Below are 13747 nucleotides of genomic sequence, written 5' to 3' on the forward strand. Positions count from 1 at the left end.
AGTTATTAATTTAAAAAATCTTATAAACAGCAAGATTTAAAAAGTCAGTTGCCTGAGTTTTTTCAGGTACTGCTACATAATCACAACTACAAACTAGTTGGTACTGTTGTTTGAATCAGGAATCACATTTTTTCTAATAGTTTGGGGTAGCCATGGTTTTGATCACCCAGTTATTTATGAGACTCCATTTTTAAGATCTGAAAATGTATAAGATGTAGTGCTTAATTACAGAAAGTGGCAATTTAGATACTAAGTATCGTCAAATATGATAGCTCTATCTGTAAAAAAAGAAAATAGTTGCCTTTATAGTATACACTACACCAGAAACTCTATATTTCTCTCTAACCATATCGTGAATATGTCTGAAATCCCTTGGAGCAATTACATTAAATTGCACAACATAGCTGATGCTTTTGAACACTGAAAATACCCAGCTTTTTGACTTGTTATATTGTGCATCAGCATTCTTAGTACTGCAAGAAGCAATGGTTATAACGTCAAAAACTGTAATACCCATTCATATCGTTGTGTTTGAAAGTCCCTAAACTATAAATTATTCTTGGCTTAATGGTGCTTATATGATTTACACGTAACCCATGTGCCATCTCTTGCAGTACAAATACAGATATAAAAATAAAAATACCCCCAGTTTCTCTCAAATATAAGCAGCACCTAAGAGAATGAAAGGTAAGTACATGCTGTCCCTATGGAAAACACGCTTATCAAAGAACCACTTACTCTTCTGTAAATTGTCACTTTTCAAGTTTATGTCTATAAACACAGTCACATTTTGTTGTCTCTAGACAACAAAAGACTAGATATAGCAGCTAAGCAGCTGCTACTTTGGACCCACAACATCCTGCAGAGATGCTGAGCGCCACAGGCAGACTGAGCAGTAGGATTGCAGCCTTCCAGCACATACAGAAATTTTCAGAAAGTGCTTTGCTTTATTAATGAAAATAAACATGAGCGATGCAAATGAATCACCCCTTTGGAGCAATGTAAATTCCCACATGAATTTGAGTCTGTAAATAAAGTTATTTAACTTTCTAAAGTAATTTTTTTTTCATATCATAAAACATACTCTGCAAAACCCTCTTCCCCCTTAAGGGGACCTACAGGAAAGATGGGGAGGGACCCTTTATCAGGGAGTGTAGCGATAGGATGAGGTTTAATGGTTTAAAACTGACAGAGGGTAGATTTAGATTAGATATAAGGAAGAAATTCTTTACCGTGAGGGTGGTGAGACACTGAAACAGCTTGCCCAGAGAAGTTGTGGATGCCCCATCCCTGGAAGTGTTCAACGCCAGGGTGGATGGGACTTTGAGCAACCTGGTCTAGTGGAAAGTGTCCCTGCCCATTGCAGGGGGCTTGGAACTAGATGATCTTTAAGGTCCCTTCCAACCCAAACCAGTCTATGATTCTGTGATTCTATGATCCCCCTAAAGTGAATGGAATTAGGTCTTCATTACCAAAAGAAAAAGAAAGACAGCGTAACTCCTGCTGAAGCATGTCTCTGTCCCAAGAATCTTCCTGACTTCTGTCACAGTACTGGAAAAGGAGTAGTCAGCATAGTTACTGAGGGGAGTAGAAAAATAGTCACAAATTTAATGTCATAACCAAGGGTCACATCCTTAGGGATTCACATGTCAGAGGCAACAATGGTTCAACACTTAGATAACCTGGCCAATTCATCAGCAAAGTTAGGGAAAGATGAAGAAGAAGGAGAGAGTGACACCAGGACAAAGACATGGCTTCTTACTCACACTTCAGATATGCTAATTCAGGGTCAGAGGACATAGCACTGTGGAAATGCTAGGTGATTTTTAAGTAAAGAGACTTGAAGCCTGTACCTCTGCACCCAAAGAAGGAAGAAAGGAACCTTTTGGAGGTTATCATGAGGACCTGATGCATGAGAGTTGTACGATGAAGACAAAGATTCACTTGTGTCACATGATAAACACCAAGTCACCTGAGAGTCATTCTGAACTACTGAAACTTTCTCTTCTGAAATAGTCTAGGCTAGAAGACTGAAGTCCTTAGATCTTGTAGGTCCTAATTGCTGTGGCTAGGTTCACAGCAATTGTACCAGTGAGGCCCAGAGGAAAGATAAGTTTCTAAAATCCCCACAGCCATAAACTCTTCCCAGTGAATGCACAGCAGATTTTCCACAAATTTCTAAACACATTCAAGTACGTGGTAAGCATATCAACTCTCAGTGGAGAAGCTCTGAAGTAGACACATTTCCCTTGAATAACCAGCAATGTCACATATTTTCTAGATCTTTTACCCAAAGCTTTAGGAAGGAAAGAGCAGGCTGAAGTAGAGGATTTTGAAATCCCCAAGATGCATCTGATGGTCCCTCTCCTTACACTGAGTAGTGGATGATATGAAGATCTTTCCCTTAAGTTTGACAGATATCAGAAGGCATCAGTAATCAATCAAATTACTATTTGGTGCAAGCATCCAGAAAGCAATGAGATGATATGCAATACTCTGTAAATGCTGCCTGAGGAGGAAGTGACCCTCTTTATTAAGTCTCAGGAGGATTTTAAGTCATCATTGTACATTTAAATACAGGCAAAGTGTCCTTTTTGGAAAGTGACATTGAATGATTGGAGCTTCCGATGATTCTTGCGGTCACTAAAGAAGGAGGTTATGTGGATGTGGAGGATAGTGTTTCAAGTGCAGGAAAAGGCTGTGAGTGTAAGACTCCTATATTCTATTCGTGTTATTCTGATGTGAGCCAGTGAGCTCCATCAGCTGTTATGCCGATTCCTTCAAGTAAAATGTCATATTGCTTTCCTCCTATGAAACAGCAGCCCTGAAATTGAGATGCAGAATTTAGTCATCCAAGGAGGAACACAATGTGCTGGGAGTAACCACAAGTTATAGTAGATTGTAAATCGCAGATTGCGCAGATAATAGCAATGAGAGATACATAAAGCATTCCATTAAGAAGTACACTCTGTCTGTCTGTTCTTGCCCAGTGAGCAGAGGGAGCTTCCTTAGCATGAAAGAAGAGAAGGCGTACTGAAGTTTACTCTCATTTTCTCCAGATACAGTTTCCTGGATGTCGATTTTATGGAATTTGCCTTTTACAAGATCCTTGTAGTGCTTGGAATAATCTTCTTCCAGTCTTAGCAGAGTAGCTAAATACACATGAAGCTAGCAAGTGTTTCATCTTGATGGTAAGGTTCATGACTTTCTGAAACTACTAAGAAATTATTTTTTTAATTATATCTGTTGTTTGGGCATAAAAGACCAGAAAAAATGAGCCTTAGCTCAGGAAATGGCCTCCATCCAATAATACAGTTTGTGTGGGTATCAATGTGGTGTATTCCTGTACTGGGAATACGTTTGTCACAGAAATGGCAAAGTTTAATACTGCCATGGAGGGAAGACAGTGCCAGAAAAATATGCAAAACTATAGGGGGGAAAAAATCATAAGGGGAAAGGAAACAGCATGTGGCTAAAACTGGAATACTCATTCTCCATCAGCTTCACTGAAATGTAAACAAAAGTAGCAGGAAAAAGAAATGCAGAAATAAAGAAAATAAAAAGGAAAGTTGAAATAAATTACAACAAAAAACAAAGAACCCTATGGGAGAAGAGTCATGCAGGCAAAACTCACAATGCAAAGTGAGTGCTCTGACTCAGACAAGTGCTTCAAAAGAACTGAGGTCAAATTGTTCTTTCACTGTTGCACTATTGGCATGAAAGGAGGCAGGGGCTGTCCTTTGCACATTGCTGAAGCAATAAGAAAGAGTCTTCAGTCTGAATGCCAAGCATTGGTATTGAATCTACATTTGAATCTACATATGGGACAAAAATTCAAAAAAATGTACATGCAATAGATTGAAAAGCTGTCTCCCCAGTTGAACAAATTAAGAAAGAAGTTAGCATGACTGGCAGTCATTTGGATGAAGCACTGAAGACTTCAATGCAAACTGCCGAACATTCAAAACCAAGAAGCATTAAAAGGAAGTTCAAAATTAATTCAATAAAGCCAACTTTTTTTCTTTGACAAATTTCAGTTGTGGAAAAAAACTACAGTGGCACTTCACAGTTTACACAGCGTGATTGGTAGAGAAGTCTGGAGGTTATGACAGTATTTGGTGCCCAGGGCAGGCTACTTACATTGCCAAATAAGCATGAACTAAGGAATCATAGACAAGAGGTATAAAAGCAGTGCACTATCATTCATTAACAAGTTTTCATATTAAGAAATACAAGCAGAATAGATTTTGGACATAAGACAATAGGACAAAAATTTGTATTTGTAAAACTCACAAATCTTTCATCGCTAAATAAATTTCATCAATTTTAGGCTGGAAGATCAAGCTATTGGGAAAATATCCAATCAAACAGACAAAAAAATGGCAAAAACCAGTAAAGGTTCCTGAATGCAGGTCCCACACCATATCTTAAGCCTTGCATTGTTTACTTAGATATCCTAAGCATTTAAAACAGCAGCAACTATGCATATGTAGCAACCTTGATTCCCATTCACACTGCCCTTAACTTTCAGATGTATTTTTCTAATGGAATCTGTTGTAAATATGTAATTTATGCTTATAATTCCAGTAATAACTTTTATTCAAGAAATTGCCTCTGAAAAACAACCTGGCACCATGTCTCATGCTAGTCATTTTGCCCCATGAAAATCTTAGACTCAAAGAAATCCACTTTCTTTCCCTGAAGTAGTTAACCCACTATTTAATACATCAACATAATGACACTCTTTAAATTCGTATCTATATCTATATATCTTACCACTAGGTCAAGATGACACCTGTAATTAAAACTTTATTTCCAAATACAGTTCACAGTTTACATTGCACTGTTGTTTCACACCATTCAAGCAGTGAAACTGCCCTGAGCACAATTTGCACATTTCATGAAATAAAACAAGAAAACAATTGCTTTTTTAATAAGCTACAGGAAGTAAAAGAGTAACATGTGAGGGTCACACACCTATGTACTTTTAATGCTACTCTATTTTTAAAACATGCTCTGTTTTATTTATTTTGTGTAGTTACTTGTTTACCTTAGTATACACATTAGAAGTCCAACAGAACTGCCTAAGTGAATGCAAGACAACTAGTTTAAAATCACTATCCACACGTTAGTACAAAATTGTTCTTTATCCCATAATCACCATTTCTTTGCCTAATCTATTTTTCACTGATAATCCCGTATCTTAAATAGATAGATGCGAGCACCAGAGTGGCTTCTCTAGCTCCCTGCATGCTGTAGCTGATACTCTGACAAGAATAACAGATCTCCTGAGTTCTATCAGTTGAGATGCCAACTTTGACCAAATGTTCCATCTAGCAAAGCGTGAACACACAGAGAATCAGGAAAGCAGATCTCGAGTGTTTGCTGGTGGCACTCCAACCATTGTAGCAAAATCCCAAATATTAACTATACCTTCTAGATCACCGCTCCAATCTTCATCCATTCCAACCAGCAAGAAAGCATAGTTTTTGCCATACAACCTTAAAATCCTGACTAGACTAGGAATATCCAAGTTTCTGAAGTGATTCATAGGTTTCAAACATTTGGTTTCCAATTTTTGGCAGTTCTGACCTAAATCGCCCCCCCTCCTCACTCTCAGTTCTTTCAGGGCTCTCTAAAACAAAACCAATCTCCTTCCCCTCTTTCAAGCTTCTATTTTCCATGCACTTAACTCCTTTCTACTCAGTCCTTCCTATTTCAATTCTTGACTGTCTTTATAATCTCCCATGTTCCTTCCTGATAGCTTCAGCTCCCATGCTGATGACTGCTCTGACCTCTTAGATGAATATCATCTCTCCTCATTGGACTTACAAATATGGTTTAGTGCTCGTAGTCAACAAAGCGGCCATTCATTGCTTTCATTAGCTTTTCACCTAGGTCTATATCTAGTCTTTTGTTATTAGTTCTTCTTTATCCCTACCCAACTATCACTGTGATATCACTGATAGAATCACTCCATTTGTTCACATATTGTTCTTCATTATTTTACGACTTTCAGATCATTGGTATCGATGATTCTTCCATCCCCTGTTGCCTCTTACCTGTCATTAGTTACCAGTTCTCTCCATCCTTCTAAAGCTTCTACAGTTTTGTTCCTCCTTTCCACTGTAATGTCCATCTTGCACTCCTTCAGCTCTGCATGCTAACAGCCACGATGCTAGTAGTGCACCAGCGGCCTGCTCACTTGCTCCATGACAAATTTGTTCTCTCATCTGAATCGCTAACCAAATGTATTTCTCAAGCTTAACTGACTTTCGTCTCCACACCTTTTTGCTGCCTTTATTTTCCAACTCTCTACTCCTTTTATCTCTGAGCCTCTTTGTGCATTAATCACAAGAAAACAAAGAAAACATAATACAACATGAAATTAATAATCCTCTTAGCATTTTCTCTCTGATGTCTTCTATTTTTGCAATTCTGTCCTTTCCTTCAATGGTGAAATTTTTACTGTCCTCTCTTCTTCTATAATCTCTCTACCTTGCACCAGTGACATCATTTTGTCCTTCCTCCTGATCCACTCGCTTACCCCAATTCTCTTTTTCAGTCTCTCATTCACTTTCCGGTCTTTCCCAGAAAGTACACAGGAAATGTATTTTGCCTTTCCCACCACAGAAAAAACCCACAGTTTTGACACCACTGGCCTCTCCAACAGCCTTGCTGTCCTTCTGTTTCTAAACTCATTAAGCACACTACTTAGAACTGATCGTAATCACTAGCTTCTACCCAGTGCATGTCACTGAAACGACTCAGAGTGTATCAAATCGAAAAGCCTATCTAGTCTAGTAACTTCTCCCTAGAAGCGGCCAAAAGTAGATGCTTAGGAAAAGAAAGAGTGTGAGAAGTACAACTACTATATCTAAGCTGGTGACTGATCTACTTTTCTGTTTCAGACTTCTCTCTCCTGTCGAAACTAAAATATTCATCTATTTCTACCGCCTTTTGTATGGATCTTATCATACATTTAAGTTCATTAAAATCTCTAGGATTTTCATGTCCCCGCCTTCCTCAAGCAGTATGGATTCGTCCTCCAATCCATGAATCTGTTCTGTAACCCAGGCATTATCTTAAATTTAAATATCTATTTGGATCTTCCTGTTGACAATATTTCTAAAACTTGCGGGTGTTTTCTATGTAGCATATCTAAGACTATTCATATATAAAGATTTAATTTCTCATCATCACTTTCATCTTATGTCTCAACTACTGCAACACAGCTTTTACGCTCATGACAAATGTAATTTTCTCAGTGACCACAAGACTGCATCAAATAAAGTTTTTTTTAGTCCACTACTTTGACCATGTTACTGCCCTTCTTTCTCTGCTATGCTGGTTCCTCTCTTCCCCATCACATCAAATAAAAAAGACTTGACTTGATTTTTAAAGTCCTTCCAGGCTTTTACTGCCATATTAATTACTTTCGAAACTAAAATATTCATCTATTTCTACCGCCTTTTGTATGGATCTTATCATACATTTAAGTTCATTAAAATCTCTAGGATTTTCATGTCCCCGCCTTCCTCAAGCAGTATGGATTCGTCCTCCAATCCATGAATCTGTTCTGTAACCCAGGCATTATCTTAAATTTAAATATCTATTTGGATCTTCCTGTTGACAATATTTCTAAAACTTGCGGGTGTTTTCTATGTAGCATATCTAAGACTATTCATATATAAAGATTTAATTTCTCATCATCACTTTCATCTTATGTCTCAACTACTGCAACACAGCTTTTACGCTCATGACAAATGTAATTTTCTCAGTGACCACAAGACTGCTTCAAATACAGTTTTTTTTAGTCCACTACTTTGACCATGTTACTGCCCTTCTTTCTCTGCTATGCTGGTTCCTCTCTTCCCCATCACATCAAATAAAAAAGACTTGACTTGATTTTTAAAGTCCTTCCAGGCTTTTACTGTGACATATTATACTTTCTAATGACTACCTAGACATTGAATCTCATCTCTGTTCAGTTCATGATACCTATCTCAACCAAGTATTTTATTTTCTAATAGCCCTTCCATACTGCCTTCACATTCAAAGGGTGCCTGCAAAGCCTCATTGTTTTCTTTTCAAGAGGCATCTTAAAACTCATCCCATTTGAGATGCCAAAAACTCAATGATAATTAAAAACAGTTAGTGTACAGAGACTACTGGTTTTATATATCTTTACAGACTTGTCCCTTATCTCTTGTTCAAACTTCTTTGTAAATTGTCCAAGATTGGGACAATCCTTTTTGTTCTTTGCGTGTGTTGACATAGTGAATAGCACAATGTATCCTCCCGGATCTTCACTGCAGGCAGTGTAACAGCAGCAACACCGGTAGACTGCTGTTAGTACATAGTGTAGTTTAAAAAGCACAACTGGAGATTTGAGCCTTCTCCCTTTTCCCTTCTTAGTTATGCCTACAAAAAATAAATGCTTTCATCCAGCTGAGCATAGTCATTAGCAATAACTTTTACTAAACATTTACTACACATTTTTTCTGGACACTTGCCTCCATATTGAAGTATCTGATGAACTTCACTTTTGCACTTTTTAATATAACATGCATATACATACGTGCAGTCTGCTACAAAGTCTTGCTCATGCTTATCTAATTGATGCCAGTGAGATTACTCACAGGAGTGAGGACTACTCACATTAACAAAATTTGAAAAATTGAACTGTAATTCACAAAAACTGTTGAACATAGTTCTCTTTATGATGAGTATCTCAAATTCATCTTTATGATGAGTATCTCAAATGTTAATAATTACAATTTGGCCACTGAAAACCACTGAACCCATGAGCCACATTCCACCTCCAGTAACTAGATACTTGCTTAAATAATACTAAGTACAACCTTCATTTTTTCGTCTATATTCAAAAATCAGACCTAACGATTAAGAGTTTACTTTTTAAAATAACTGTTTGTTTTGTGATTTTCCTGATGTCAGAAAAGGTGTTGAATTGTCATGCAATCAGCTTTTAAATTAGAACACCAACCTACTGTATTACTTTTGGAATAGGTCTAGCGCACCTAAAGTACCAGAATATAATGTTCTAATGAACAGAAGCACAGGGTATATTAAACATCTAACATAATACTATTTTATGACAGACTACAGTAACAGTCTAGAAAAGGCTATTCTCTAAATATATTTACTGCTGACTTCTATAGGAATTATGGGGTTTAGCACCAAAGTGTATTTTCTGAACCTCTGCATAACTATGTTTGGCTTTTAAACATTATTTCTGAAACTTACAAGAGAATTGACATTCTTCGATATCCATTCATGTTTAACTGCAAGTCTAGTGAACTCATTTACTAACAGCTTAGTAATTAAATAGCTGGAATAAAAATAAAGCAATCTGTTTATACTTCCGTTAGGAAGGAAATCTGTACAAATTATAAAAGCTTAACAAACCAATATAAAAAGTATTTCTGCTTGTGCTTTCTTTCTCTTTGTTAATCTAAAATGTAACTCTAAGTGGGTTTAATTTCCAAGTCAGACATTTAAAGTTTCTCCCTCCTTTTTAAGCTGTTTCAAAAACTTTCCAAAACTACCTGCCCAAACCAATATTTGTTCCATCTCCCCTCATTACAGTTTGGTTTTTTTTCTAGTTATTTCTTAACATAACCTTGTCTATTATTGGATCGAATTCCACCCTGCTGTAAGGAGCAAATCCAGCAATGTGGACATGTGCTTTCATTGATGGACTACTGCAAGGTTAAGTATGTCTTTCTGATATGATCCTGAGAAGGATACTGAAAAAATGGCTCAAGTTGCATTTCTCTGTGAAACACCATATCAAACATCATCAATTTGTTTGTGTGCTCATCTTCCACTGTTAGCCCATTGGTTAACCTATGATTTTTTGTGTTTTAAGATCTATTGCTATATTAAAAGTCTATGTGTTTCCAGGATTGGGTTCTTAAAAGTGAATTAAGTAGTAGTTGCTGAAATATACAAAGTGACACTGGAAAAATTTCTATTGGAATAGCCACTTACCATAGCAAATTTTGTTCCTTGAATGTACTGCCTCCAAAGAGGCCCCCCTTTGGGATTACCTTCCCTGCCATGAAGCAACAGAAACCATAGAAAATGTTAGATATTAAATGGAATATTCACATCTATTCCAATCTTCTGGAAGAAAACATAGAAAAATCTCCTACTTCTTAACTCCCTAATCATTGTTATATTCCATAAATACCTGAGGTAAAAGTAAACCTGAGAAGCTGGTGTAAATCTGCATAGACAATTCACTTGAGAAAAAGTTATTTTGGTAAATAGCATCCTTCTTCTCTCTTATGACACTGCCTACACAGATCTAGTAAGTAAAAGACTGGTAGAGACAATTCTAAGAACATGGACTGAGGGAGACTACTAGTTGTAGAGAGTGAAGTACTCCTGTCCAAATATTGTAACTCACGTAATGCAAGAAGTCTCACTTGCTTGGGAACTTTTAAGTACATTAGCTACCTCAATGAAGATGTAAACTACTTCTATACTGAAATGGTCTAACCCTTAGCTTTTTGCCAAACCTGACCAAAAAGTTACCTTAAAAAAGGCTTTTGTGTAGTCAAGCAAAAGATTCAGAACCTGTCCAAAAGCTTAAACCAGGACAGCTGTTAAAAATGGCCAACACTATTATAGTCAAGAATATGGGAGAGGAGTGAGGGCATTTTAAGACTGATCACCCTTATAAAAATACACAGACAACTGCAGTTTTGAGAGTTCCTTTTAGATTCTGTAACTACAAGAGGAATATTCAGTGTAGGAGAATGAGAAAGGTACCGCTGCGTCCCTCCAAAGAGATGTGTGACCTTTTGGATGTCAGGAGTTTGACCCTAGGAATGTATGTCTAACTTATTATTTGAGTATGCAACTCCATGAAATCTTTTTGTATGCTATTTTTTCAAGAAAAAAGGAGAGACTTAAATAATTTCCATAAAAAATGAAAGACAGCGTTAAGAATAAATCAAGTATTTTTTAAGCTATCGAAGGAGAAACATGAACTTAGTTCCGCCCCTCCCCCCAAAAAATGTGCCGTAAGCCATGAAGAGAATGGCATTTAACTTTTGGCTCTTCAATTTCTTTCTACTTCACTTGTAGCTCTGGCAAACATTGCTGTCTACTGTGTCACCTACTGACACTTTCTTTCTTCTTTGCTTCTGTTTTCCACAGAAATTGAATAGTTGTTCTTCAAACTGGGGCTTGATTCTGTTGTCCACAGATAGGTGTCTAATGACATTTCAGATGTCCTTTAATATCCCACTTGGCCTCCAGCTGCAGTTCCAGAGTCTCTCGTAAGTTGTGTCGTATCTGCTATCCTCTGTAGATATTTTGGCTACCTTGGAACATCTCAAATAGTAGTAGATGCCTCTTTGCAGGCAACTGTGTCATGCCCTTGCTGTCAAACAACTATTTTCAGAGACTATCATTGCAAACTGTTGATAATGATCTAACCTTTGCTAGGAAAAGGATGAGATTGCTGTGGATATACAGGAAACAGATGTTTTTAAAAGGTTAAAAAAAGCCAAAAGGGTCAAACAGAACCCCATGCCAAACCACCAGATAAAGTCTATGTAGAAACAGAATCTACCACCTTCATTTTCTGGAGTGTTTTACAAATCCATGACTTTTTTATATCATAAAGGTTCTATCCAGGAAAGCTTATCAAAAGTTTCCTTTGTGGATTCATAAGAAAAAAACTTGAAGTCACAACTGGCTCTGAAAGTACTTGCACCTAATCTGAACAGCTGTAAGCAAATACTCCAGATATCCTACATCCAAGGAATGCTTATCACATTCACACAACTGCCGTTACCATCCAAGCATGTCTTTTCTATAAAACTCCAATCAAACTCAGGCGCAGAAAAATGACCTGAGTGCTCTGGCCTTTGAGAGCTCCATCATCTCGGAGCTCATAGGATCAAAACTAAAAAAAAGATACAATTATCTTACTAAATGTGTTCCTCAGATGTATGAAATACAATTTCTAGGATGGAATTTTAAGCCTCTAAAGAATTCTGATGTGCAAAGTGGTATTAAGGCTTCCCTAACAGATCTGCTAAAGCTTTGAGTTTCCCCTCCCCTCTCCCTGAACACGCTACCACTATAATATTCTAACTTCCAGCTGCATGTTGTGATGCTGTTAAAAGGGAGCTGTGAAAAATGTTACTGCACAATTCAGCTTCTGCAACAAACTATTGGTGGACAAAACTTACAGAGCGTTCTGCTACTCTGGATTGTGCCAAGACTGAAAAGTCACCTTATTTTACTTTTTTACAGCAGATGAATACACAGGCAACAGAAGTTTTCTTTGCCTCTCTCCTCTGGACCTCACGCTTGAAGAATGAATGAAATCAACCTTTGAGTATTTAACAAAGTATAAAGACATGTTTAAAGTTTAGAAAGTGAATCAGGAAGATCAAAGTTGTTCTGTCATGTCTCAGTAAGACTTATCTAATTACAGAATTTAACAACCTCTGGAGACCATTTCTATGGCAAGCCAAAAGCTAGAAGAATATAACAGAATCAAATGACTGTATGTTTTAATATGTAACTGGTCTTAAAAACTAGCTTCAAGAAGGTGCAAGTGCTAACTGGTGAAGCATACAGGCTCTTCCGCTGTATTTTCCAAAAACCTTGAAATAAACGTTAAGTATCATTTTGTTTTTAAAAATGATGGGAAAGACATATTTTTGAAAACAAACAAACAAACAAATTACCTGGCAAGGCTTCTTCATTTTAATTGCTATAACATGGTATCTGTAACAGCAGAGTTCACAGGTCCATGACCCTCTTTCACTTATCCACTTTAACAGGCAAAGCTGATGCGTGTATCGTACTGACCCATCGCAGCGGCAAGGATTTAATAATTCACCCTGAAAAGGCAGCACAGAAACATTAATTTTAAAGGAATCTTTTATGTACATGTAGACTCAGTACAAAAATATTTACAGGTCTGTAACAATGAACGGGTCTCTATTTCAATACGTGAAAAAACATGTATTTTTGGCTATAAAAATTCTCAAAAATTAAACTGTCTTAAAAACATCCAAGTGCTTCTAATGAGTCAAAGCCAGGTAACTGTCTATGCATGCATAGGTACATATGTGAAAAAAATGAAAGATTACCGTGCATCAAACAACAGTAGCATTAGCCCTTTCAAATACCTCAAATGGTACCAAAAGTGGTTAGATGCATTTCTCCAACAGTTATCTGCAGTCATCACTAGGAAAGAAACGGGTGATGTCACAGAGAACCGTGCTCTCGGAGCAGGGTTCTGCGCTGTCCAGCTAGCCAGCTGTCAGGCAGGATCTCAGATAACGTAACTAAACACTTCCCCCAGTAGTTCACATATTTCTATATTATACAAATCGGCTATTCTCTTCTTTCCTTGAAAAGATTTTTTTTTAGCTAAACTACAAGACAAGCTATAAAATGCTAGTTACGGATCCATTGCTGATATTGTGCCCAGTAATGTAATGACAGAGAAGATACTCGGAGGTCTTCTCAACATTACCTGTAAGCTAACGCTCTCATTTTAAAGTCAAGTAGACACCCGAGAAATTCGTGCTGTTCAAAGTCCCCCAGGGGAGAGCCAGCGAACGTGATGGCAAGAAGATGTACAGCGTGCAAGCCAGCCATAGCAAATCTCTGGTTTTTCCCAAAGCTCTGCGCCGACTCAGAATTGCCCCGAGCGTTTGTCACAACCGCCTCGCACAGCAGCTGCGGC

At 37.4% G+C, this 13747-nt stretch overlaps 1 protein-coding gene across 1 annotated transcript in view; it reads right to left on the reverse strand.

The window, feature by feature from the left end:
- Nucleotides 1–13747, reverse strand: part of MARCH11 (membrane associated ring-CH-type finger 11) — a 70926-nt gene that overhangs the window by 18002 nt on the left and 39177 nt on the right. Inside the window, exon 4 of the mRNA XM_009288099.1 lies at nucleotides 12738–12893. Coding sequence (XP_009286374.1) covers nucleotides 12738–12893 — 156 coding nt within the window. The remainder of the gene's footprint in view (nucleotides 1–12737; nucleotides 12894–13747) is intronic.

This window comes from Aptenodytes forsteri, unplaced genomic scaffold (assembly GCF_000699145.1).
Source record: "Aptenodytes forsteri isolate BGI_AS27 unplaced genomic scaffold, ASM69914v1 Scaffold27, whole genome shotgun sequence".
NCBI classification, from domain to species: domain Eukaryota; kingdom Metazoa; phylum Chordata; class Aves; order Sphenisciformes; family Spheniscidae; genus Aptenodytes; species Aptenodytes forsteri.